The following is a 24,976-nucleotide window of genomic DNA, read 5'->3' on the forward strand; positions in this document are numbered from 1 at the left end:
TTTGCGTTCTGGGGGTGGGCGGGGGCAGGCGGGCAGGTGAGCCCGGGCACTGGCAGGCACAGAAACTCCACAAACCTGCCCCAGAAAGCTCCACGGTCGGCCCCACATCGCGGCCCAAGGTTACGCAGTGTGGGCTGAGCCTCCGCTGTCACCTCTCTACCAGCAGATCGATCCCATGGTGCAATTTTAAGCCCCAACACCTCTCTCAAAATGTTTGCCATGGGACAAAGCCCCAGACGCTCACTGCCTCCAGCGCCGGTGTGGGCTGCAAGCATGTCCTCACCCAGCACCGTGTGGCCAGAAACAACCCAGAGGGTGAAGGTTTAATCCATGGTGTCACCAATGCTTCAGAGATGGTGGTCCCATATAGGGCTGGGGGAGTAAAAGGATTTCAGGACATCTGGGTCAAACCGAGCTACATAAAGGAAGCATTTTGTTTTATGAAGACCCACATCTGTTATTCAACTCAAAACAAAGCAGGTTGTTTCAATCCTGGTTAACAAATACACGTAAAAAGTTATTTATCTCTCTTTAGGTCAACTCAAAGTGAAAACACCATTCCAAAATGAGCCACTTTTTAAGAATTCCCTCCTTTCTCTTCATCTCTGAAAGGACTACACCGCAAAACTGACCTTATCTTGGTCTCAAACTTCATTTTTCACTGATACACTAAAATCCTCATTAGCGATATTCTTATGGGCTTCCCCAGGGCCAGCAACTCCCTGGGGCTCTGAGCCCTGCAGGGTCAGCAAGCCCTGTGCCCTCTGGGGAGGGGGAGTGTGGGACCCACTCCCTGGGAGCACGTCGGGCTGCGACAGGACATGGAGGACAGCACCGGAACCAGCAGCCCTGGCTTACAGCCTGCACAGGTCCGTTAGCAGCATCCTCGCTGCTAATTGGGATGCAATTCCCGTCATTGCACCCTGAGGACAGTTTGGATCCTATCCAAGAAACCCATCCTATTCAGCTTGGGCTTAAATTTGAGCATATTAAAGACACACCTCAATTCAAGTACGAGCTGTGCGCTGCCCAGAACAGCAGCAGATTTAAGCGTGTGCTCCGGCACAGCTCTGAACCAGAGTCATGGCGTTCAGAATTCATAGAATCATAGAATTGCTGAGGTTGGAAGGGACCTTGAAGGTCAAGTCCAACCATTACCCTAACCTGACAAAACCACCTCTAAACCATGTCCCCAAGTACCACGTGTACCCTTTTTTCAAACACCTCCAGGGATGGCAAATCCACCCCCACCCTCAGCAGCCTGTTCCAATGTTTAATAACCCTTTCAGTGAAAAAATTTTTCCTCATATCCAATCTAAACCTCGCCTGGCATAGCTTGAACCAACTTACTCTCGTCCTAGCACTTGTCACCAGGGAGAAGAGGTCAGTCCCCACCTCTCTACAACCTCCTTTCAGGTAGCTGCAGAGAGCGATAGGGTCTCCCTTCAGCCTCCTCTTCTCCAGGCTGAACAACCCCAGGTCCCTCAGTTGATCCTCATCAGACGTGTGCTCCAGATCCCCCACCAGAATTCAAACCCTCAGGTTGGAAAATGTCATCTTCCCCGAAACCAGGGGTCTGCTGACCTGAGAGTTTCACAGTGGGATTTAAGAGTCATCGGGTGTCAGTACAGAGCCCACAAACAACACGGGCATCTTGCCCATGAGTCTTCCCTCAAGCGCCCTATTATACACCCCACTCCAAACCCCAACAGATACCCCAGGAATTCGGAAACCTGCCAGAGAGAAGCCCCATAGCTCAGGCGCTGCCTTACCTTGCAGCATGGCAGAGGTGGTGTAGTAGTTAAATGGGACCTTCTTCACCACATACGCGTCCGTGTCCAGTGATGAAAGCTTGTCCCCCACCAGCACAGACTTCCCCGTGCCGGCATTGCCCACCAGCATCACTGGGCGCTGGCGCTCCAGGAGCCTGTCCATGAAGTACCGCACACGGACCGTCTCAGCGGTGGGCACCAGGCAAGCCTGAGAGGGGCAGAAGGAGCAGGTAAGTGTCCCCATCCCTGCCACAGCCCCACAGCCATGTTCCGGGGAGAAGTAAAATTGGCAGAGCCAGGAATGAGTGAGGTGACCTCAGTTTCTCGATTGCACTAGGAAGGGAACGATACGCTGCTGCCAACCGTTAAAATCAAACTGTCTGTACAGACGAAACCTTGACAGCTGGATGCTGGGAGCAGCATCTGTATCTCCCCACAAACACACATTTTGCTAAAGCAGTAGCAATTTTTACAAGTCATCTGCTCACTGTGGCACTTCTAAAAGGAAAGAAAAGCATAACTGGCAAATGCAATTCGCTACCTGCAGAAACTCTTCATTTTTTTTGTCCAAATCGTAAAAACATCTCTATTTTCAGCCACACAGAATGACGACACGGTGTCTCGGGGGCTTTGTCACTACACTCTTACGCAACCTTCTCTCTGCAGGCCAAACACTCCCCCAGCCTGCAGCCTGGGCAGCTCCTGGGTCACCGGGGGGTTCCGAGCCTGTCCCTTGTGTATGTCACTCGTACTTGGAAGCTGGATGGAAGATGTGTCTTCGCAGCCAAAGCACAGTAAAGAAAGATGGTAATTTAGTTGTACCTCATGAAAAACATCATCCTTATTATAAAGTGCTTGACCTTTAATGAGACTTCATTGAGCTGCCTGCGTACAGTCACTAAAGTGCATGTACTCTTCCCAGACAAAGAGCAAGAAAGGTTCACATACCTGTAATGGCATTTCCGGATCAAATTCAAACTGGGGAATAAGTTTAGACCAAGGCTCAAACTTCTTCGTTTCTGGATCGATGTAGAAGTCAAAGACTGTGCCCTGAGAGGGAAACTTGATGGTCTTGAATTCTGCCACCCACCACTTGCTGAACTCCATTCTGTAGTCCACAAGCTGCAAGGCAAAAAGGGGAGAAAATAAGCTCATCTGGAGAAATTCATTGGTGATGGAGAACGTTGTCTGTCCCAGTCCACCAGAGTGGGATTGGTCCTTAAAATACATTCCACAGCATAATGATCTTATCCTTTTTCCTATTATTAAGCCTAATTTTTCATTTTTTTCATTTCTTCTCATCACTCCTATTTATTCACCTAAATAATTCATCCTCTGTGTTGATCACTCTCGGTGTGTCTGAGATTAGATAGATGGATCAATTTGAAAAAGAGAAATACGTGCCTATGACTAAACAGACTGCTTGATTGATTCTTGGTGCCTACTTCTTCCTACAGACAAGGACACAACATCCGTCTACATCTGTGGTCATGGTTAGTCAAAGGATGCATACTAAAGCCTTTCCTCATAAATCACACCACTCTATTAGTTGTTGTCTTCTGGCCTCTTTTCAAGCCACAATGTTTTGGAGAAGCAGGATGGCAGACACCGGTGTACCAAAGCACCAGAGAGGGACCTAGCAAGGCTGGAGCGGTGATCATCCCCCTGTTCTCAGCACTGGTGAGGCCCCACCTCAAGTGCTGTGTTCAGTTTTGGGCCCCTCATGACAAGACAGACACAGAGGTGCTGGAGCGTGTCCAGAGAAGGGCAATGGAGCTGGTGAGGGGTCTGGAGCACACATCTGATGAGGAGCACCTGAGAGACCCGGGGGTGTTCAGCCTGGAGAAGAGGAGGCTGATGGGAGACATTCTCGCTCTCTACAGCTCCCTGAAAGGAGGGTGTAGCGAGGGGGGATCGGTCTCTTCTCCAGGAAACAGCCTCAAGTTGCACCAGGGGAGGTTTAGATTGGATATTAAGAAAAATTTCTTCACAGAAGGGTTATCAAACATTGGAACAGACTGCCCAGAGAAGTGGTAGAGTCACTATCCCTGGAGGTGTTTAAAAGTCCTGTAGATGTGGTGCTGAGGGATATGGGTTAGTGGTGGAGTTGGCAGTGTTGGGTTAACAGTTGGACTCAACGATCTTAAGGGTCTTTTCCAACCTAAACGACTCTATGACGCTGTCACTGTGCTCCTTTGGCTCTACTGTGTTTCTGCACACCCACAGCGCCCTGGAAGCACCCGCGTTCTTGTCCTTCCCCATTACACTTTCTGTGCATGGCGATTTTGGAGCATCTGAATTTTTTCAGGAGCTGGGGTGACAGTTTTGCTTTAGATACTGGGTCAGGACTTGTAAAATGTGCTTAGTCCCCTTCCCCTTAGTCCCAGTTCTCCTGTACGACATTGGGCCAGTCACGACATTGGGACAGTCACTCTGCCTGAACGTCTTCCCGCACAGACAATGGGGACTACAGCCTTCTGCCCTGGGGAGAAGCGGGTGGGGGAGGGAGGGGAAAAGTGCTGTTAAAAAGATATCTGTGAAATACCAGATGCATAATTTAGCCAGTCTTAACAGCACTGTTTCTTCCTGAGGCTTCTGCAGGTCTCTCCTCCTCGTCGCCATTTGATGTGCTTTCCCAGGCCAGAAGCCCAGGTGGGACCGGCAACACATTGCCCACCAACTGCCAAGGCTCCATCAGGAAAGCCGGGTTTGAAGCTGAACTGAAATAAGCGTCCTCTGTAAAGTCTCCTGAGCCACCATCCATCAAAAGACCAGAGGATTTGAAAAACACATTATTAGTATCCACGATTTTGCAGTCTCGTGCTATTCAGAGAGGCGGAATAACTGTAATTCTCCATTCTCCTGTTGCTATAACTCCTCGGTGCCGGCAGCAGAGTAGCCTGCAGCGGAGAGGGATGTGCATCACTGCTAAAAGCTTTCTCAGAAGGGTGCCCTTACCCCTGCGCAGGCAAACCGCCTGCAGCTGCATTGCGATGGGCTGCCCGCCCCCCCGAACCGAGCAGTTAAGTGGAGCTCCAGCCCTAGCTCTATTGCCTGAATGGTGTCGAACTCAAACTGCTGCCTTAATAAAAACCCCATATGGATTTCCGCTAATTTCAGAGCCTGGAAATGGCAAATCTATCATCTGTTTTTATACAGGGGCCCCGCTACCCACCAACAATTGCAGAGTAGTGGGAAGCCTTCCAGACTGTTTCTCCTGACATTTCGGCAGCAAAAGGTCAGCGCGAAGGGCACCTTCAATGGAGAGCAATAAACAGATTTTATATTGGATCATTTTTCATCAGGCTTCCCCTCGCTCGGACTGCTGTATCCTCGCACTCTCAGCTCTGACATTTACAAAGCAGCACAAGCAGCAACGCACAGTCCAGTCTCAAAGTCAAATCTCCCAGAGGGATGCTGTGCCCGCCCGGTTCTTCCTGCATCCCGCCCAGCAGCCCAGCAAAAGCGTGCTGCGCCACGGCCCCTGCTCCCTGGGGAGCCAGGCAGGCAGCAAGACAGCCGAGACTCTGCTACTGTGCAGGGAACGCAGAGTCTGTCTGCCATGAGACCGCACTCCAGCCCACTTGCTCGAGGAGCTATAAGCTCCTGTAATTAGACAGCAGCTTGTACCGCTGAAGCGAGGACAAGCAGCGCTTCCCAGGCTGTGTCGTGTTTGGGTTTTTTAAGTCATCCTGCACTGACAACACCAAGGCTGAGTATTTCCCAGCTGGCACATAGAAAATGGAAAGTAAAGTCCTCCACAAAGACCAAGAAAACTAGTCTCGCACAGGCCATTCAACGGCCGTGAGGTATGATGGCACCAGATCAGCACCAAGCGGAGCTTGAGCTGTGCTTTTTATCACTTTCTGAAACATCTGCTCCTTGGCACGAAGCAAACGTGAAGAGCCCAGCAGACGTTGTCGGTCTAGAATTGAGGCACATGGAAAAAATACAAAGAGACCCCAGAGAGCACTCGAGCAGCCTCCGAGAACCGCAGTGCCTCCACCCGAGCTGGGTCCACCCCCTCCAGTGTCAGGTCTGCGGAGAGACCTCCCACATACTCCAGACCAGGCAGAGCTTGACACAAGCCCACTAGAGACCAGATAGAGATCTCTAAGCCCTCGACAGCACTGCCCTGTCACTGGGCAGACCCACAGATCAGGATGACATACTTTAGACCTGAGGATGAGGTACCCTCTGACCAGGAGATGCAACCACCCAACAGGTTCCCAGCAGAGACTGGGCAGAACCAGAGTGAGCAGCTCCAGCAGATGCCAAATGTACTTCCAGAACCACGCTTTGCAGCTACTCACATTGCTCCTTGTGCCACTTGCTGAAAACCTGGTACTCAAAATCTAGGCCTTTAGGTGCCACACATGCTCTTAGACCTCTCTACAAGTGCCTCGGGTTTCTCCTGCCTGCCTCTGAACCAATCATGTTAAAAATGTCCAGCTTGCACAGCCATCAATCTGGGAACAGCAATGCCAACAGAGGGTGGGAAGCCGCCCCGCAAGCATGGGCACGAAACCATGGAACGGAGCCAAGAGTGGCCCCAACACCAGCAGCGCTGGCAGCAGGGCTCTGACACACGGCCTGCTGTCTTCTTGTCCATTATTACTGTTAACAGTTGGAAGTTGTAAAACAGCAGCAGCTTTTCCAATTACTTGGAAATCAAGAGACAGCCCCGCTGTGCCGAGCTGAGCCATGTGGCCAGGAAATGGGGCAGAACTGGGGCGAAAGGAAACGTTCATTTCTCATCCCCTGTGCATAAGAAATCGGGGAGAGACAGTTGGAGGCAGCACAACTGTGCTTCCCCCAGGCTAGTCTGGAGAAGACCCTTCCCACGATCCCTGTTGTTCACGTGCTGCAGCTCCCACCTAAGCAGCTGTGTTTCAGCCCAGCTGGAATGTCTTCGCTTATCCCTTGTTTCAAGGGCCTAGACCTGAAAGGGGGCTGAAAACGTGCAGTATCAAATGCTGACCTTGTCTTATAATAGTATCACCATGCAAAAGATCACACCCACCTTGTCTAATGCAAGCTGGTGGATTCAGAGGATGACAGCTGCAATTAATCCATAGGACAGATATACTGTGAGAAGCAGCATGGAGAGTAGTGCCCTGTCCTCCTCTGCCTCTCAGACATGAGTGTACTTTGAATGTCAGAGACACCACTAGTGAACCATGGTCTGATTAATCCTCCCAGCCCAAGAAGATCTTAATCTCTAGATTGTGCCCTCCAGCACTACAGTCTTGGCTGCGGACATCCATCCACCGACAGCTTGACTGAGCCCAGCAGCTCGTGCCAGAGACCACCCAACAGCTGGCTGCCCAGAGGCGAGTTCAGCCGAGTGCCTACAACCGTCAACCTCGACAGCACGCTCCCAGCAAAGAGTATTTCAAGAGCAGAGCCACTGCCTACTTCCACTCCAGTGGAAACACATAATCCCCAAAGCCCATCCTGCCCTGCTGATCACCCACCCCTCTTTCTTATGTACTTCTGTCAGGAACTGAGGACAGTCAGCTCGTGACATCCACCTATGTATGTTCAATAAAAGCCAGTTGGTGACAAAGCACCTGCTAGTGTGGGTCTACCTGCATAGTAAATGGCTGGAAGATTGCTCCACTGATGTATTTACCCGATAAGTCAGTCTTAATTTGATCACATTATGCACATCCACAGGCCTCTACAAATTAACCTCACGTTTCTCCCCAGTGAAACATGCCTGCATAAGCAAACATCCCTCTGCCTTAATCACTTGACCCCTCAACCACTCTCCTCTGGTGTTACACCCTGGATAACGAGGTCTTTCACTAAAGGAATTGTTGCATTCAGGTTTCTAGTTTACTATCACTTATACGAGAGCCCCGGGAAAACTGCATTAATGATAGAGTGCTATGTTTTGGAAAGTATTAAAAAAAAAAAAAAACCAAGAAAAAAAAAAAAAAGAGATGCTGAACAAAAGATGCTGAAGCAGCATCTTCCTTCTTACCTGGTCTTGAAACATCGATCCACCAAAAGCCCAGACGGCAGCAAAGACAAAGTAAAGTTCATAAAGCTCCTTGGGACAGTCGGGCGGCGTGTTCTCCTCTGTCAGGAGGCATTCGAGGAGGTAGCACAACATCTGAACCATACTCTGCTCAGGAATGGGAATAATCTTCTTAAATCTAAGGGATGGGAATTGAAAGCACAGGAAATAAAACTGGGTCCAGCAACACAGTCGCTCACAACCCAGGAAGACAAGCCTAGAAATGCTTTTTCGGAATATTAGCATTCTACCTGTCAGCAGTGCGTGTCTTATTCCCGGGTACAGCAATAAAGAAAACACCCATTCTCTCCCTCGAACCTGCTGGCACTGGCACATATACAAGTAATAACAGTAATCAGAAGTTTCAAGCATTTTAAAACTTTGATCCTCTTGAAAGAAGTAAAATGGAAGACTTGCTAAAGGCAATGATTTCCTGTGAACACGATGAGTTCAAAAGCGGTCAAATAGAGGAGTAATAAAATAAGCCCTTTCATCTTGCCGTTTTACATTCATTTAAGCTACACTTACAGAATTCCAAACTAATATTGTAGCAGCACTGAAGCCCTCCGTAAAGTAATTATAGCTATTTGAAAGGTTGGTTCTACAATTTTTGAATTAAGCAAGCTACCAAAATACTCTGCTCAGGGCTGCCTGTAGCTAATCCTGTGGATTTCACGGTCTGACACAATGTTCGGCAAATACAGTGGGAAATGTCCAATGGACTTTGCTGCCAACAGCTGTAACCAGCTTGGTCCCCCAGGGAGCAGCTCCCTAGTAAGATGCCTAACTCCTACTTCCAAAGACCACTGCTTTCACTACTTCAGCCCCTTCTGACACATCCCCATTGCGGCTGACAACTCACATGCTTAATTGTATGCTGATTTACCTTTTTATACTTTTAGCTTTATTTTAAATGAAGGAAACTATAGGAACTATGGAAACTATAGGAACTATAGAAACTATAGGAACTATAGTAACTATGAACTATAGGAAGCAAGCCAAGGAGGGGAGAAGCTCCCTTACTCATGTTTGCTGGGATTCTACTTTGGCCAGTCCTCACCACAGTATGAGTAAGAGATCCATCTCCCACAGCGATAAGCAAGAACCACATTGCTTCTCTGTGGGCTTTGAAGATAACTCAAGCCAAGAAGCACCAAGGCCCTTCAAAATATCCAAGTTCTTCATGTTCGTTGGATTGGTGTCCAACCATGAAACATGCCCAGGTTGGATGTCCACACAGACCGACTTCATTTTGTTCAAATGGAAACATTTGAACAGGAAAGCATCAGGAAAGAAATTCAAGCGAGAACAAAGTAATCCCACCCTCTCCCACAAACACCAACTTCTTTCTCATCACTGAGGGTCAGAAAAATAAGCAGGGAGAGGAAAAAAGAGGATCTACCCTCTCCACCTTCCGTGCTGCATACTGAAACCCCTCCTTCAGCAGTGGTCCGAAATCTGCTCTACTGAAAAATAACTTGTGGGGTGGACTCAGGTCCAGCCTGACACATCAGGAGGTTGAAAAGCTTTCTCTTTAGGATCTCCTGGATTTACTTTCCAAGAGATACAGAACTGGTACAAGAAGTACACAAACAATCAAATCACAATCGGATGAAAACCAGAGCTGGCCAACTAAGGATGGGCAGGAATATCACCTGCCCCACCGTTTCTCTGAGCTTAAGCCAATGATGCTCAGGGCTGTCAGGGGGAAGGAGGAAACCAGCCGCCCATGCCACGTCCAGCACAACACCAGCACAGCACAGCTGGTCTGGAAAGTGGCGAGTGTCCCCCTGCTCTCGCCAGCGCAGATACAAACACTCTTCAGATGGTACCTTGTTCTGAGGGTGTCCAGGCAAATTGGCAGGTACTTATCAAACAAAATGGTCAGGTTGGCTCTTTCAGACTGGATCTCTCGTCTGTCAATCCAGCTGCTCACTGGGGGATTCCAGCCCAGATCCGACGGGTTGATGTACAGGATCCCTTTAGACCCAGGATAAGAGACAACATATAGTAAGGACACAGCAGAGACTATTCCTTTCCCCCAGCAGAATTTCTCAGCTACTTACACACAACTAAAACTCTGTCAAATACACCCGGGTGCCCCATTACCTACCCCCTCCTCCTGCCCCACTGCGGAGTACAAACATTAACAGGGAAGGGACTTAACTCAGGAAACCAGAACACCTTTCACGGTGCTGCCCCAAATTCAGAATATGGTCTGGCCTGAGTCACGTTATTGCTGTGGGCCCCATTTTGCCATGTATAAAACTAGGGGATGCCTTCATTCCCTTCTCCGTGCACTTCTCCAGAAGATCAGGAGCTCTTTGGGATAGGGACTGTCCCTCTCCTCATCAAGTCCATACAGGGCTTTGCACAACAGGAGCACTCTCTCAGCAATGCTGAAGCCATGATCATCCATCAACAGTCAGAGAGCTCTGGGCAAATCTCCAAGACGATGACAGGTCCATACATGGATTTGGCATCAGGATCCACAGTTTGTCTATGTGTGTGAGGAACCTACCCTGTCCATCAAAGGCCGCTGTGATCCCAGGGTGGGTACTTTCAAGAGGAACCAAGTTGGCCAACCAAAGGCTGGTTAATGGCACTAGATCCTACCTGGCCCATGCAAAATCCCAGCATGAAGCTCAGGCCAGGACTCACCCGCTCTGGACACAGTGGCTGGGGTGGCTGTGCGCAGGTGGCTGATCTCAAAGACCAGCCGCATCGTTGGGTTCAGAGGAATTCTCTCATTGCTTGCCAGGGTCAGCACCTGCAGGCGGCAGACAGACAGACAGATTAATGTCTTCCCCAGGAACAGGAATGAAAAGAGTTCAACACTTTGCACTAAAAAGCTTGGTTGCTGTCAGCCCAGTTCCCTGAGGCAAAGCAGCTGATTTTTAGCAGGTAGTAGAATGATCTCTCCCTCCTCCAAGACCCAGAACGAGCAGTACTCCCTTAGGGTGAGGAAAAGGCATAGGATTATGGCCCCATGCTATTTTTAAAGGGCCTGAAGTTATGATCAGGACATCTGCGGTTACTAACGAGCCCAGCTCTCCACGAAAGGGAAATTCCAATGAAAACACGCTGTGAGCTATTTCCCTTATGCACCATTTTCTTTATGCAATATTGTTTGGTATATCTGAAAAACCACAATTGCATTATTCTAGGAGGTGTTATTTCAGCATCTGCATTTCTCCAAGGCTGAACCATGCTGTGCAGTCAAAGAATACCTGCTCCTTTAACTTCTATTCATTACCTTATTATCATCCATCACAGTATTAAGCGACTCAATCCACATCGGATCAATATCTCCATCTAGTACCATCCACTTGGGACCATCATGGGTGATGTTGGCTAACTCTCGCATGATTGATGAAAACAGTCCTGGGAGGGTGACAGGAATATGTTGATGAACACTGAAGTTGCCACCTGCTCTAAGAATTTTCTTCAGCAACTTACTAAAAGTTATCCTAATTAATGCTTTCCTCTTAGGCATTCAAATCTTTATTCTTATGAACATAAATATTACTATATCACGATATGAGTCTAGTCTGATTTGAAGAAAAAGAACATTATCAGTTACCACCACTGAAAATGACTGCAGACCTACACACAAGTTTCATTCCCACAGAGAATCATAAGGGATAAGAAAAGCGAAGAGCAGATACTCAGGGGCAAAAGAAGGCACGAGTTCCACAAAGCAGAGAAAACCATCTGAATATGCCTTGGAAATTCTTCTAAATGTTTTTTTGTGGCTCGAAGTATATGAGGGAAATCAAGATGCATTAAACACTGGGTCATGGCTTTAGTGAGATTGAGGGGAGAACAAGCACAGACTGACACTGAATGACAGAACAAAATGTCAGTAAAATCAAGGAGACAGAGAGGATACAGTGTCTCGAGGGGAGTAAATAATGAATGTTAAGAAGAGCAAGAAGGCTGGGAATAGAGCAGTACTGCAGAGCAAATGAAAACTCCACAAAACTATCGCTCTCCTCGACACGTGCAAATACCTAGGGAGACGCTGGTCTTCATGAAAAAACATCAGGCAAACAGTAAAAAAAAAAAAAGCCTCTCTTCTGGTGAACTGTGATGAGCGCACTTTTTCCTTCTCCAGGACAAGCTATTTCTTTGTGATCCAGGTCAGGAAGAGCCAGTGGCATTACATGACTGAAGACAAAGCTCGTGCACAGCAAGTGCAGAACAGCTCACCTGAAACAGGCATCCAGTTCTGAGATTGGGTCAAAAAAAATAACACTGCGCTGGCTCTGCCTCGCCTCAGTTCCTCACATGTTGGACACATGCCTTGGAAACTGCTCCAAGATCATTAGTGTCAGAAATCGCTCCTGTCTCAGAGTATCAATGCTCCCCTCATACCCACCGTGACAGCGGTGGAGAGAAAAGTGCCTCTGTCCTAACCTTGGGCATCCACACCACAGAGCGGTCTTGGGATTTAAAAGAAGGGTTTGGTTCGTCAACCAACACATCTAGGATTCCCTTGTGGGACCTTTTACCACCTAACATGTAACCTTTTCAGGTCCTGATGATGAAAGAAGTGACAGGACGAAAATGGGCAGAGGAAAAGAAGGGGCTGATCCGTAAGGGGACACATCAGCTCCTGTTAGGCTTTGGCGAAGATTGCCTTGCCAGTCTTTGACAAGAAACAAAATTTTCAGGAATGGTTAGTGCAGAAAATATCTGCCTTGAAACCTCAGGGAGGTGTCCCGTAAGCTCCTCTGAAACGTTACAGGCTAGAAACCACTGGGCAGCCACCTGGAAAACGTCCCTCCTGCTGTTCAGTGCCACCCACGGTCCTTGGTCTGCAGTCACTGCTGCACCAGTGTGCAGAGTTCAGGCTGTATCACACACTTCTCTCTGTCACTTTGATTTAGGGTCCCTAATTACAATTAAAAAGAAGTTAACGCTGGAACTGGAGCAAAGCAGGGGGTCAAGGAGGGGTCCGTGGTGGGAGCCAGGGGAGGCGGGTGGCAGCTCATCTCCTGGCGGACTTCTGGCCGAGGATGATTTATGGCAACGTCTTCCCTTACCTCCCCCACACCTCCCAAACCAGCCACACACGTAAATCAAAGCTGCCTTTACGTATTAGTCACAACCAAACTCCAGATTTCTGTAATCTTTCAGCAAGTTTTAAATGCTTATCTTATTTTCCTCAGGAGCAATTGGGATCGACAGACTGGCAAATGCTGGTGTACTACGGAGACTGGGCCACAATGTTAAGTAAGTGAAAAACACTACTTTAAGGCTGCTGCGTGTGTGCTACCAGCTATGGAAAACTGGGGGTGGCACCTTTCGGGGGCCCCAGTGCACACCATAGGGCAGGAGGGAACACTCTTCCCTCACCGATCCACCCAACTCCGAAAAACTGCCTGCCCCATTTAGGAACTGGTAAGTGTTGGGATTGATGGACATGGTAATTATTGTCACGGCAACAGGATAAAGCAGGTTTATGCTATAATTCCCATTTGAAGATCAGAAAGTGAAAACATCCTATGTATCCTTTCCACAACAAACTCTCCTGTGGCTGTGGGCAGCAGAGAAGCACTGGGGCTTTCAGACATGCATACAAAGAACCGGTCACCCTGCTGCTGCTCGGGAAGTTCTTTAAAAATATCCTTCTTTATCTGCAGATCCAGTCATGAAAAGACATTTACCATCTTTCCATTCTCTTGTTGCTGGGTTAATGATGCCAAAAAGCTCATCGTTGGTGACTGCCTTGGGGTTGAGGTCTGTCCAGACAGGACGTCGCTTCATTATCTGGTAAGTCTTGTTCAAGGATCTCATCACCTGCGACTTGCCCGTGCCTGCGTTACCCACCACGAAGACAGAGTGCCGGACCGTCAGCAGCTCCTCCAGCTGCACCACCTGAGAAAAAACACTCCCAAATTTTAGACAAAGATGCCAAACTGAAGTTCAGATCTACAAAATCGCTCCCATTGGGCCTCTTCTTTAGAAAGATGTTCCAGAAGGGCAGGGAACTGCTGGAGAGGGTCCAGCAAAGGGCTACAAAGATGAGGAGGGAACTGGAGCATCTTTCTGATGAGGAAACGCTGAGGCACCTGAGTCTCTTTAGTCTGGAGAAAAGAAGATTGAGGGGGGATCTCATCAATGCTTATAAATCCTTAAAGGGATTTATAGCCAGGTAGATGGGAACAGTCTGTTTTCAGTGGTGCTCAGTGACAGGACAAGAGGGAACGGGCACAAACATGACCATAGAAGTTCCATCTCAACCTGAGGAGGGACTTCTCTGCTGTGAGGGCGGCAGAGCAGTGGCACAGGCTGCCCAGAGAGGTGGGGGAGTCTCCCCCTCTGGAGCCATCCCAAACCCGCCTGGACGCCGTCCTGTGCCACTGCTGGAGGTGCCCCTGCTCTGGCGGGGGGTGGGACTGGGGGAGCTCCAGAGGGCCCTGCCAACCCTGACCAGTCTGTGATTCTACGTGACCCAGAGACACAAACAGATTTGAGCTCGAGTTCAGTCTATCCACTCTAATCATGATGGGTGAAACCCTCAGCCTGCAGACAAACCCCCAGCACTATTCATATCTGAATCAGCTGAAGAGGCTCTGCTCTCCACAGGCCCCACTTTCATAAGCCTACAAGAGTCAGCCCCTCTGTAAACTCCAGGGCTGAGCCAGTGCTGGCTTTATGGGCAGGTGCAACCACATCAAACCCAGCGTAGCTGGTTCTGCTGTCCATCAAGGTCTGCCTGCAACGGAAATGTCATGCAGAGCCCTCTTTGTAGAAATAAAGATGGTTGAGAAAACCCAAACGATTTGATGGTGGTGTAGGTACAGCAAAAGATCACTTGGTCTTACTTTGAGCACAAAGTTGTCCTCAGCCTGCAGCCGGAGGTCCAGCACAGCCTGCCTCACAAACGACTCAAAATTCAGGTCACGCTTCCGAGGCACATCCAGCGCAGGGAAAAGATCCCCAATCAGCCCCATAAACACTGGCACATCATCGGTCACAATCTTGGGGATGTTAAAGTCACGAAGTGAGCGCATTAGAACCTGGTCTTCAGGCCGCTCTGGGTCATCTCGTTTGAGGGAGCCGGCAACAACTAACACGGACTTGATTGCACGCAAGCCCCAGTCATAGTGATCCTACATCGGGAAAAATTAAAAAACAAAAATAAAAGGAGGGATGAGTTTATGCTTAGACTGTACATCACCATGCAGGGGTAAGAACTTGCAGCTCCAAACTGTCAGACACGTCAGCAATGGAAATACACCCAAATCTGTTATTTGCATTTTGGCCACAGACTTCCACCAGCCTGAGTTACCTGATTTCCACTTCAGTAGGTGAGATTCCCGCCAGGGACAGTATTAAAGAGTGAAATAATTCAGCTGTTCACACCATCACGTGGGCTCAGAGTTGGCAGTAAGACAGCAGGAGGACTTGCACTCCAGAGACCTAAGCAATTTGTTTCATCTAAATCATAAAGCAGCTAAAGCAAGGGCAGCCAGACCCCCGGATCTGCAGAAGCTACCAAGGTGAAAGGTTTCTTAGTCCATTATGAGGCCCCAGATACTCAAGTTTCTCCATTCTGCCCATCATAAGGTTACCAGGCACATTTGGTCTCAGAGGCACTCCACCAAGCAGAGGCCAATAAAGACATAGCTGAAAAAGAACCACAAAAAAGCATGAGAGGAACTCTCAAGCCAACAAACAAGTCTTTATATTTCTACTCTGGCAACAGCCTCCAGAGCACAGTTCGACAGCTGACTGCTTTGTGTGGGAGGCCATGGCTTCCAGCAAGGCCTCCAAGACACAGCACAAAGTTCCTGTCACAAGGCATCTCCCACCCAGACTTATGCTGGCACAGCCAAGATCAGTTTTTCCATCTGGAGTCCTGATACCACTCTTCTCTGAGCCCAGCTTTGATCTAGGCAAATGATAACAAGGAAAAATATGATTAATTAGAGCTTCACACTGGAAGTGACTCTACTTGATCAACGCCTGACACGACAGGGGACTGTTAGGTGGCACTCGGAGAAGGACAGGCATCATAAGCCCCTTGCAGGCAGGAGACTCAATAGGAACTAAGAGACTGAAAAGCAAAGGGTCACTGAATACTACCCCAGACGTGGTGTCATTTAAGCCCATTGAAAAATCTCTCCCACTAGTGCGGCTGGTCAAGTGCTTTTGTCCCTGCAGATCCTCCAATAAAGCAGTTCACAAATTTCATTGCTCTGATGATCACAAATCTTCTCTTCTGCCAGCAGCTAGCGCAAATGCAGACATTAAATAAAAGCTGTGAAGCTTTAGCCATGGAGGTGAGTGGCAGAGTGCCATGGTCCTGCTGATTTTGGAGATCAACAGGCTTCACTGTACCACCCAACCACAGAATCGGGCTCACCTGCTTGGACAGGAGCTCTTTGCAGAGTTGGTACAGAGTAATGAACTTCTTGGCTAACACCCGGGCCTCGATGAAGCCCTCGGCCACCAACATAATTTCACAGATCAGCTCAAAGTCCGGCACAACCATTGCGCATGGCCTAAAAAGACAGGCAAGAAAAGATTGCAAAACGAGTATTTCTTTACACAGGTCTTAGGGGCAGTGGATTTGCAGCTTTATCTTCCAGATCTTCTCCAGTGAGCCAGGTCACGCACTGCCTTTCCCATCGCAAGGGACAGAGCTCCTGTGCGCTGCCTGTGCACTCCCAGGCTCGCTGCACAAGGCTGAAACCATCTGCGACTCCCAGTGCAAATGAATTCCCCAAGGAAATGAAGTCAAGCCTGGATATTCCAAAAGACAACTTCTGCCAGTCTTATAATATAGGTCACAGACCTTGACCTGGGACTCACCTGAAGAGAGCTTTTAAATTCTCAGGTAGCTCGGTTCGCCCTGCATAGCCGGGGTTCATGGTGATGAAAATGCCCACTGAGGGAACTAACTTAATGTCTTCTCCAAGAAAATTGAAGGATTTCGTCTTCTCCCTTATTGCATCCTGCACACTCTTCACCTAGGAACCAAGACAGTTATAGCACTCATGTTCAGTTATGAAAAACACACCAGACCACAGCGCTGCCTTCCTCACACTTGGCCCCATGACCACTGGGGGCTTATCACGCTTTTGTTTGGGTTTTTTACTGATCATATAAAGCTTTATACACTGTTTGGAGTAGAGGGCAGGTTTAGATTAAACATCAGGAAGAAAATTTTTACTTTGAGGGTTGTAAGGCACTGGCCCGGGTTGCCCAGAGAGGCTGGTGAGGCCCCATCCCTGGAGGTGTTCAAGGTCAGGCTGGACGTGGCCTTGGGCAACCTGGGCTGGTGGGAGGTGTCCCTGCCCAGGGCAGGGGGTTGGAACTCAATGATCTTCGAGGTCCCTTCCAACCTAAACCATTCTATGATTCTATGATAATATCAATCTCCCAGCACAATCAAACTCTGACAAAGCAGAAAAGAGAGCTGAAAAGAGTGGGCAGCAAACTGTAAAGGAGTTGCACAATTTGCACCATTGCCCTGTTAAGACAGTGAGGGATGTGGGTGAGGAAGAGCAGCTCAGGAGAAGGAAACTCCTCCAAAGCTGCCTGCGTCTCACCTTGGGTATTGACATCACCTGTGGGGCACTTCTCAGCACATCTCACAGCAAAACCACCACTAAAAGCTAAGTCATCTCTTTCACCTTCCCAACCCAGCAGGAGGCCAGATGCCTGAGGTGGGATGCAGGGCTGTGCGGGCATCCACACCACAGCCAACACCCAAACGCAGTCCCAAGAGTCTGCCACAATGTGGGCCCCTGACTCCCTCCACCCATCGTCGCCTCTCCCCGCACGCCGCCGCTCTCGCTGGCGGCCCACAGCTCTCCTGTGCCTGCTCTGCTCCTGGACCAGGCCCAGAAACGGAGCAGCACTTCCCAGTAAACTTGGCCTCAGCTCAATTGCAAACTGATCACTTGATATTGCTTTTAAAGATTTTTGGGACATCAGCTGCTTCATTTAAAACCAAAACCACAAGGCAGAAGTTGGAAGACTTCCCCTGACACCTTCACTCACTAATACTGTATTGTCTTTTATATTTGCCCAATTGCAGCTTTGTTCTTCTCACTCCTCACCTTCCAGAGAGAGCAAGTTTACCAACGCTAGATCACCTCCTTGCAAACAGCCCTTCACCGAGGGAGAAATCTCTCTATAGTCACTACTCTAACCTTACTGTTGTTTGCCATCTTAAAGTTTAAGCAATTAATCGAATTTTTCTCTGTAAGGGACCATATCGACATTAGCTGCATGACTAAGACAGCCAATTAAACATCGCCATGGTTACACTCCTAACAGCAGCCAGGAGACAGATGATGGAATGACAGCCGTGCTGCTTCCTTCAGATGCCGAGCTCCAGCCAGGAGCCAGGGAATCATTAGCAGCTGAGTCATATCTGGGCTTCTTTTGTTCAGCTTCCCTTTTTATTTTAAGATCCTCAAAGACTTTTTTCAATGACAACTTTAAACTAGAACCTGATGGAAGAGAAATTGAGAGGGAACGATACATAAACTCTTGCACCCACCTGGGGCTTCTTTGGGATGTCACATAAGGTACCAATTACGAGCAAAAGAGAGATGAGAAGAATGAGGAGTTCACGGAGGGGTTCAGAATAACGTCTTTGACCAAAACATTTACAAAAGTGTAGAAACTTCTGGGCTCTAGATCTTTCTTTCTGCAATACCAAGCTCAAAAGGGGGTCTCGGAAGAATTCAGCACCTCAGTCAGACCCTGGGATCCTAAAACCTGCACTCAGCTCACACGTGGGTCCAGAAGAACTTAGATACTTCGGCATCTCAATTTTCAGCGCTGAAGTCCCTCAAGGCTCCAAACTTTCTGTTCTGCCCATGTTGGAGCTGTCTCGGTCTGGACAGTGCAGGTGAGCACCCACCCTCTGCTCACATTCCGCCGGTAGCTGGATTTACCTGGCATTTTCAGAGGATACCAGTAAAATTTAGGATCTGGACAATATCCAGACACAGCTCTCCTTCAAATCCAGGGCCAGAAGCGGCGGCAGGGCCTGCTCTCATCCCGCTGCCCCAGCTCTCAGCCCCTGCCGGAGGGTATCCACACCCGCTGCGCGGACAGGCGTGAGCAGGGTACGGAGCACCTCTCCTTCTGCAACCCTTTCCCCCGCGTAAATTATTTTCAGGTCTCCTCGTGGGCCAGCAAAACGAAGGGAAGGAGAAGGCAAAGTGCCAGATGATACACAAGCACAAGAGAAGGGGACGCTGTAGCATGATGAGGAGGGCAGTCTCCTTTCCAGCCCTTCTCCAAGGACAGGACTCACCAATAAAATGCACTGAACGGTGAAGCTACAGAGGAGATGAGAAAACATTCTACAGGGAACACACCTATGCGTAGCCGGGCACAGCTTGCGCGGATCTCTCCTGGCTTTAACCCGGCACCATCAGGGTGTCCTAGGCAAGCACGGAAGCAAGGGCTGCAGATCTGCTGCAGGTTCCACCTACCAAGTGTCACCCAGCTGACCCCAGCGCTCAGCAGCACCGCTGCACCCACGGGGCCGCAGGCATTCCTCCTAGGAATGATGCCATTCGGCCGGGAATACCCTCCAAAGCCACTTCACAGAGCTCTCATTACAGACATCGGAATTAAATCTGCAGCCATGTGAAAAGAGAAAGAAGGAAAGAAGACTGCACAGTCTTGGTGACAGGTACGCATTAAGGAATACATTCCGAGTTAATTTTCTATTTGTTGAATATGACACACAACTTGTCCCTGACTGGAGGCAATAAGTAACCCCGGAAGTCCAGCAGGCCATGGATCTGCCCCAAACACCACCCTTCCCCCCCTTTAAAGGGAATATACACAAATGTTACAGGCGATAACTCAAGGCAGCTCTCCTCCCTAAAACGATACACAGCAATTATCACACAGCATATTAATGACACAAGTGTCTTCCTCCAGAGGAATAGGTGCAGAGCCTCAGCGTATTTTCCCCAGATCAGGGAAAAGATGCTATAAGGAATTGCCTCAACACAAATGCTGTAACTGGGAAAGGAAAGAAGTGAAAAAAATGTTTGCAGCACATCACTGCTGCATTTTGTCAGTGCTGTGATATTCATGTGATTAATCTTGGGATATAATCCCTCACCTGCCTACACACAGAACTGAAACCGGCAACGTGCACTTTCCATATTTACCCTCACTCCATAAGCTGCAGCATGGTGCTGCCTTGTTTGTATTTATTTACGGGCATTTCTCCACTTACCTGTACAGCGACCACAGAAAGGACCTCAACTGAGATCCTGTTAAATTCATCAAAACAGCCCCAGGCTCCCGTCTGGGAAAGGCCTTTGTAAATATTCCCACAAGACTGGAAAAAAAAAAATAAAATACAAGAGTAAAATCACAAATGGAATCAACTCTAGCAAAAAATGGATTTTATTTCCCAGCCTGTTTATTTATAGCAATTTACAGTCTATTGTGGGTATTTAGAAAAGTGCAGGGAAACAGCAGGCACAACTCAATTATAATATTTATAGCTCTGCACAGTTTGCCACTTGATTTGCTAATTGCACTTTCTCGATATATCTGTGCACTAGTTTCATTTAAAGGTCACCTGTGCTGAATTACTGATGGCCCCGCTTCCTGGGAGAGCCCATAATCTGAATAAAATATGATCCAAGGCCACCAAAATCACTGTACCATGCCAGAGCAGCAGAGCAGCAGAGAACAAGGCTCAGCCTAAGGATTCAGCGTTCTGCAGCAGCTGAAGGTTCAGCACGTTTTGGCTTTATTCTGGGAGAGGATCCTGAGAAAACCAGGACAGGCCCTTTGCCATGCCAGGGCCCGTCAGCCCAGGAGCACGCCAAGAAGAAACGACCGGGGTCGAAGTATCAGCACAGCCTCTGTCTCAACTGAACAGGCCAAAATTTTTGAAGCATCTCACGTGGAATCTAACTCCAGAAGGAAGGGAAAGGCATAAAAAGGCAGAGAGAGACAGCTCGGGTCTCTGCCTCCTGAAGAACCTTGTGCAAGTCTTAGAGAAGAAAAGGGAGGAGGAGAAAAAGGTGCTCAGCAGAAATGAATGTAGCAGGGATTTGAGGAGAGGTGATGGATCAAAGCGACCTCAGCTGGGTTACTCTTATCCTTCAGATTTCATTGTCCCTGAGCATCCCTAACCCCATGCGATGGCATGGTGGTCGAGGTGGGAGCAGTACCTTGTAGTCCATCTGCTCAGAGCAGTTAAACACGTACACCATGATGCCCAGAGCTCGCCCCAAATCTTTTGTAGTCTCCGTCTTGCCAGTGCCTGCAGGGCCCACAGGTGCTCCGCTCATGGTCAGGTGCAGCGACTGGGTCAGGGTGATGTAACATCTTTCACAGCAAAGGATGAAGGAGAAAAGGAAAGAGACTGAGACTTGGTTCAACAGGTCACTGTTGGACTGCAGAGAAATGGCACTAGGGCAACGCGCTCACTAGAGCCTTTCTGATGAAAAGCTGTACATGAGCAGGGTGCATGTCTAAGCTGAAAGTCCTCTTGGGCGCTAATTACCACCTCTGTCCAGCTGTGTTTTCTCCAAAAGATACTCGTCTTCCACTGGGGTCTGCCCAACCTCCTCACATCCGGGTTGTGCTTTCTTTGGATCCTCGTACCGCTCATTGATATTGGGCACGTCCCACATAGTATGAGAAAAGGTCAGCTTTTCTCAAAGACCTTCCTTCTGTTTCCTAGTGCTCTTCAGCCCAAAGGATCCCCTTCCCCATCACTAACAGAAACCTGCTCAGACCCTATGAATGACCCCCGTCAATGCTGCAGCAAGCCCCAAAGCTTCCCCATCATGCTGATGATGGACACCAGGGAGGTGCCCACATGTTGGTGTCTACACTCTCTGTATAAACCACAGAGCTGTAGTCAATATTGGCAACAAAACCTGGTAACGCATGGGGGATTGGCTCAGCTGACTAACATGGGTGACTAGAACCACCTAAAATGCTCACGGCTACTGAAATGTCACACAGGGTGGAAAGATATAACAAGGGGTCCACAGAAGACTTGCACACTTCTGGATTGGCAGGTGGAAGCCAGGTGGGACAACACAGAGCATCTCAAGTCATCCTAGATGTCTCCATGAGACAACTGAACCAAGTGGTAAATGTCTACTTCAAGACGGAATGACAGCTTTCTAGACTCCCCAGCTCTGTGGAGTGTGGACATCTTCTGCACAGGCAGACACCCACAAGTGAGCATCTTAATCTGTGAGCTGAATCCCACCCCAGGATCTGGGGCACAGATACCCCAGAGGGTACCACCATCAAATCACAAACCAGGTGAGAGAGCTCTGCCACTGGATTGCTGACATACGGAGAAAGAATAAGAGGGATGCGGGTGTCCATACTAAGTCCATCTTTGGTTGTCAGCTCTTTCTCTGACTGCATGGCAAAGCCCAGCTATGATGGTGCTTCCCGGGGACTTACCTGTCTGTCAGTGGAGTGATCACAAGCCGAGGGGTATTGCCAAGGTATTCGTAGGAGTACAGGAACTGGGCATCACAGATGTTGGCAAAGCAGTGTCGTTCCTCATCTGACCATCTGTGCCGGAGCTGTGAGAGCCAAATGAACGCCTGGGCATTGTCCACCTGCAACACACCCACAAGCACCATCACGGGAAGCCCAGGGATGCCAGGCACACACAGGTCAGGTGCCAAAATGGTGACTGCAATGAAGCTTTCATCGGGGATGGACCGGTCCTCACTGCGAAGGCAGGCGTGGTGAGGAAAGTCACCTCCCTGCAATGTGGCGAGAAATGTCACCTCCCCATCTCCCATCTCTCTTCCTATGCCCAACACAGGACCGCGCTGAGCTGCAAACACAAACCTTCTGTGCTATCATCTTTGCCACCACGTCCCGAGCGTGCACATCAATGGTGCAAATGGTCATGATTTTCTGCCTGTCACCCTTGGAGAGCTGCCCAATCAGCATGGTAACGAGGGTGTTCAGCTGTGTCACTTGTTTCTTGTGATATTCCTTCAACGCATTCTCGTAGCCTTCCTCCACCCTGGCAAAGGCAATCCCAACCTCGGTTGTCCACCAGATCTGGGTGCAGGAAAGAGCCACCTAGGGAAACAAGCTGGCTCAGTATCAGGGAAAACACCAGGGCTTCCTTACATTCAAGAGTGTCTCATCCACAGGGAGATCAAGGATGAAGTATCCGTGACATGAAATTAAGTATTTTTTTCATAAAGTAGTCACAGCAGACAGGACAACAGGGATCTGCCCCATGACATCCATTTAAAACATCGTATCAGTGGTAGACACATTTAGCAGCTGCTTATTAGTAACCTAATCAGCACCTTTCACACATCTGACACAGCAGAGGAGGAAGAGTTGAAGACCACGAGGCTGTCAGAGGTGCATCTGAGGGGCTCTTTTCTCTCATAAGGCCTCACCACCCTGTTTTCCTGCTGCACCTCTCGCTCCTCTGGGTGTATAGACTTCCCGTGACCCACAGGGTGCAGCAGGCACTGCCCAGGCCCCTGAGCTCTGTAACCCAACCAAGAGCGTATCCTCCCTGGAGCCCCAATCAGAGCACCAAGCTCAGCCCAGAAACTCCACCAGGAGATTGCTAAGATAAAGGACAACAGATCCTTCCTCTCTACTGGACAGCACAGCAGATGCCAGAGACGTCCCCTTCCACAGGTAGAGGCCATTACTGAAAGAAGGGAAAGGCAGGACTGAAGGGGAAGCCAAGAGCTGCCTCTCCCGCATACCAGCCTGAGCGAAGATGAGGAGCAGTGGCAGATACCTGGGCAGGGTAGTCAAAGAGCCACTGTTCCCTCGGCTTCTCCTCATAAGCTACGACGGCTTCTGTCATCTCATCTCTCACAGTAGCCCTCATGCTGTCTAGTACGTGATTCAGCCAGACCTCAACCTGGAGAAGAGATTAAATCACAGTAATGCATTTGCTCTTCTTAAGTGCCTTGGGTAATTAGTGAAGATGGGGAGTGGGACAAGCGCCTCAACTCTCAAGTTAAACAAGGTTCACAGTCTCCTTCAGACTGGGTGGATTTAGCCAATTCTGGTACGGCAGGATCAGCATCTATTTCCAGACACCAAGAATACAAGGCAGATTTGTCTTGAACTCCAGCTATAGGAGAAACCAAAATGAACTCCACCAAGATAAGTAATTTGGTTCAGCGCATTCCACCTCCCGGCCATGACAGAACTGCTCATTGGGCACAATTGGCCAGCAGCAGGAGAAAGCTGCTGCCGAACCTGGGAACATAATTCCTGCCGAATTTAGTATTTGACAGGCAAAGCTCTCACTGAGCAGACAGTTTAACTGCAGCAACCTCCATCACTGGGGAGCTCAGTAGCTGGTATTACGTGCTTTAACTTCCTATAACAGTCCGTGGAGAAACGTGCAACTATAGGGACAGATAAGCTGAATGCAGTTTGATTCTTACATTTTTTACTTTAACGCATCCTATGAAACAAGGAAGATTTGGAAAACAGGAAAAAAAACTTCTCTTTCAAAAGATACCCATGCAGAGGTACTATGGATTAGCTTAGTTTATTTTCAATCTGCATCTCCTCCCTTACCAAGGATATTTGTAACAAGCTGTTAAGACTAAACTTCAAAACGTCTTAGAAAAATACAAGTAAAAAAACCTAGTTAGAAAAAGGCCACAGCCCTTTCTCCCACCGTGGACTGTGACACCAATGGCCCACCTTAGCGAGGATTTATCCAGAGTGAGACCAGGGGATGTGGTGTAAGGAGGAATTAAATCACACATCACCTCTTCCAGCCTTTCTCACACACAAAGGTAGAGTAGTGAAGCTCTACAAAGACTTGGTAACAGATGCCCACACAAGGGGCAGGAGAGCAGACTCCACTGGACAGTCTTGATAGACAAGGTCTTCCCTCTCACCTGCCCACTGCAGTCACAGGGTTCACTGAAGCTGACATATTCCTCCTCTCTACTGTACATTCCCAGGCCAACCTTGGTTGGGTTTTGCTCAGAGTCCAGCTGGAATTTCATCTTGGCCAAGTTGTCAAAGAGTTTAGGAAGATGACGTTGCACCTGCAAAAGTAATTGTACTAAATAAAGCAACTGAGACAGAACAAGCAGAATAGAGATCACCATACGTGTCACAGGCACAATCATGTTCACATGTTCATGATCTTCAACATCTTGGTAGCACCGCATCTTCT

General features: G+C 48.8%; 1 protein-coding gene across 1 annotated transcript in view; it reads right to left on the reverse strand.

Moving 5' to 3' along the window:
- Window positions 1–24,976, reverse strand: part of DNAH9 (dynein, axonemal, heavy chain 9) — a 218,965-nt gene that overhangs the window by 151,368 nt on the left and 42,621 nt on the right. Inside the window, exons 24-39 of the mRNA XM_009894355.1 lie at window positions 24,693–24,845; window positions 23,567–23,692; window positions 22,639–22,878; window positions 22,240–22,400; window positions 20,982–21,138; window positions 20,030–20,134; window positions 16,624–16,781; window positions 16,175–16,313; window positions 14,631–14,918; window positions 13,470–13,680; window positions 11,054–11,181; window positions 10,459–10,567; window positions 9,630–9,777; window positions 7,762–7,936; window positions 2,721–2,894; window positions 1,773–1,980 (exon numbers count right to left, since the gene is read on the reverse strand). Coding sequence (XP_009892657.1) covers window positions 1,773–1,980; window positions 2,721–2,894; window positions 7,762–7,936; window positions 9,630–9,777; window positions 10,459–10,567; window positions 11,054–11,181; window positions 13,470–13,680; window positions 14,631–14,918; window positions 16,175–16,313; window positions 16,624–16,781; window positions 20,030–20,134; window positions 20,982–21,138; window positions 22,240–22,400; window positions 22,639–22,878; window positions 23,567–23,692; window positions 24,693–24,845 — 2,680 coding nt within the window. The remainder of the gene's footprint in view (window positions 1–1,772; window positions 1,981–2,720; window positions 2,895–7,761; window positions 7,937–9,629; window positions 9,778–10,458; window positions 10,568–11,053; window positions 11,182–13,469; window positions 13,681–14,630; window positions 14,919–16,174; window positions 16,314–16,623; window positions 16,782–20,029; window positions 20,135–20,981; window positions 21,139–22,239; window positions 22,401–22,638; window positions 22,879–23,566; window positions 23,693–24,692; window positions 24,846–24,976) is intronic.

Source organism: Charadrius vociferus, unplaced genomic scaffold (assembly GCF_000708025.1).
Source record: "Charadrius vociferus isolate BGI_N301 unplaced genomic scaffold, ASM70802v2 scaffold121, whole genome shotgun sequence".
Classification (NCBI taxonomy): Eukaryota; Metazoa; Chordata; class Aves; order Charadriiformes; family Charadriidae; genus Charadrius; species Charadrius vociferus.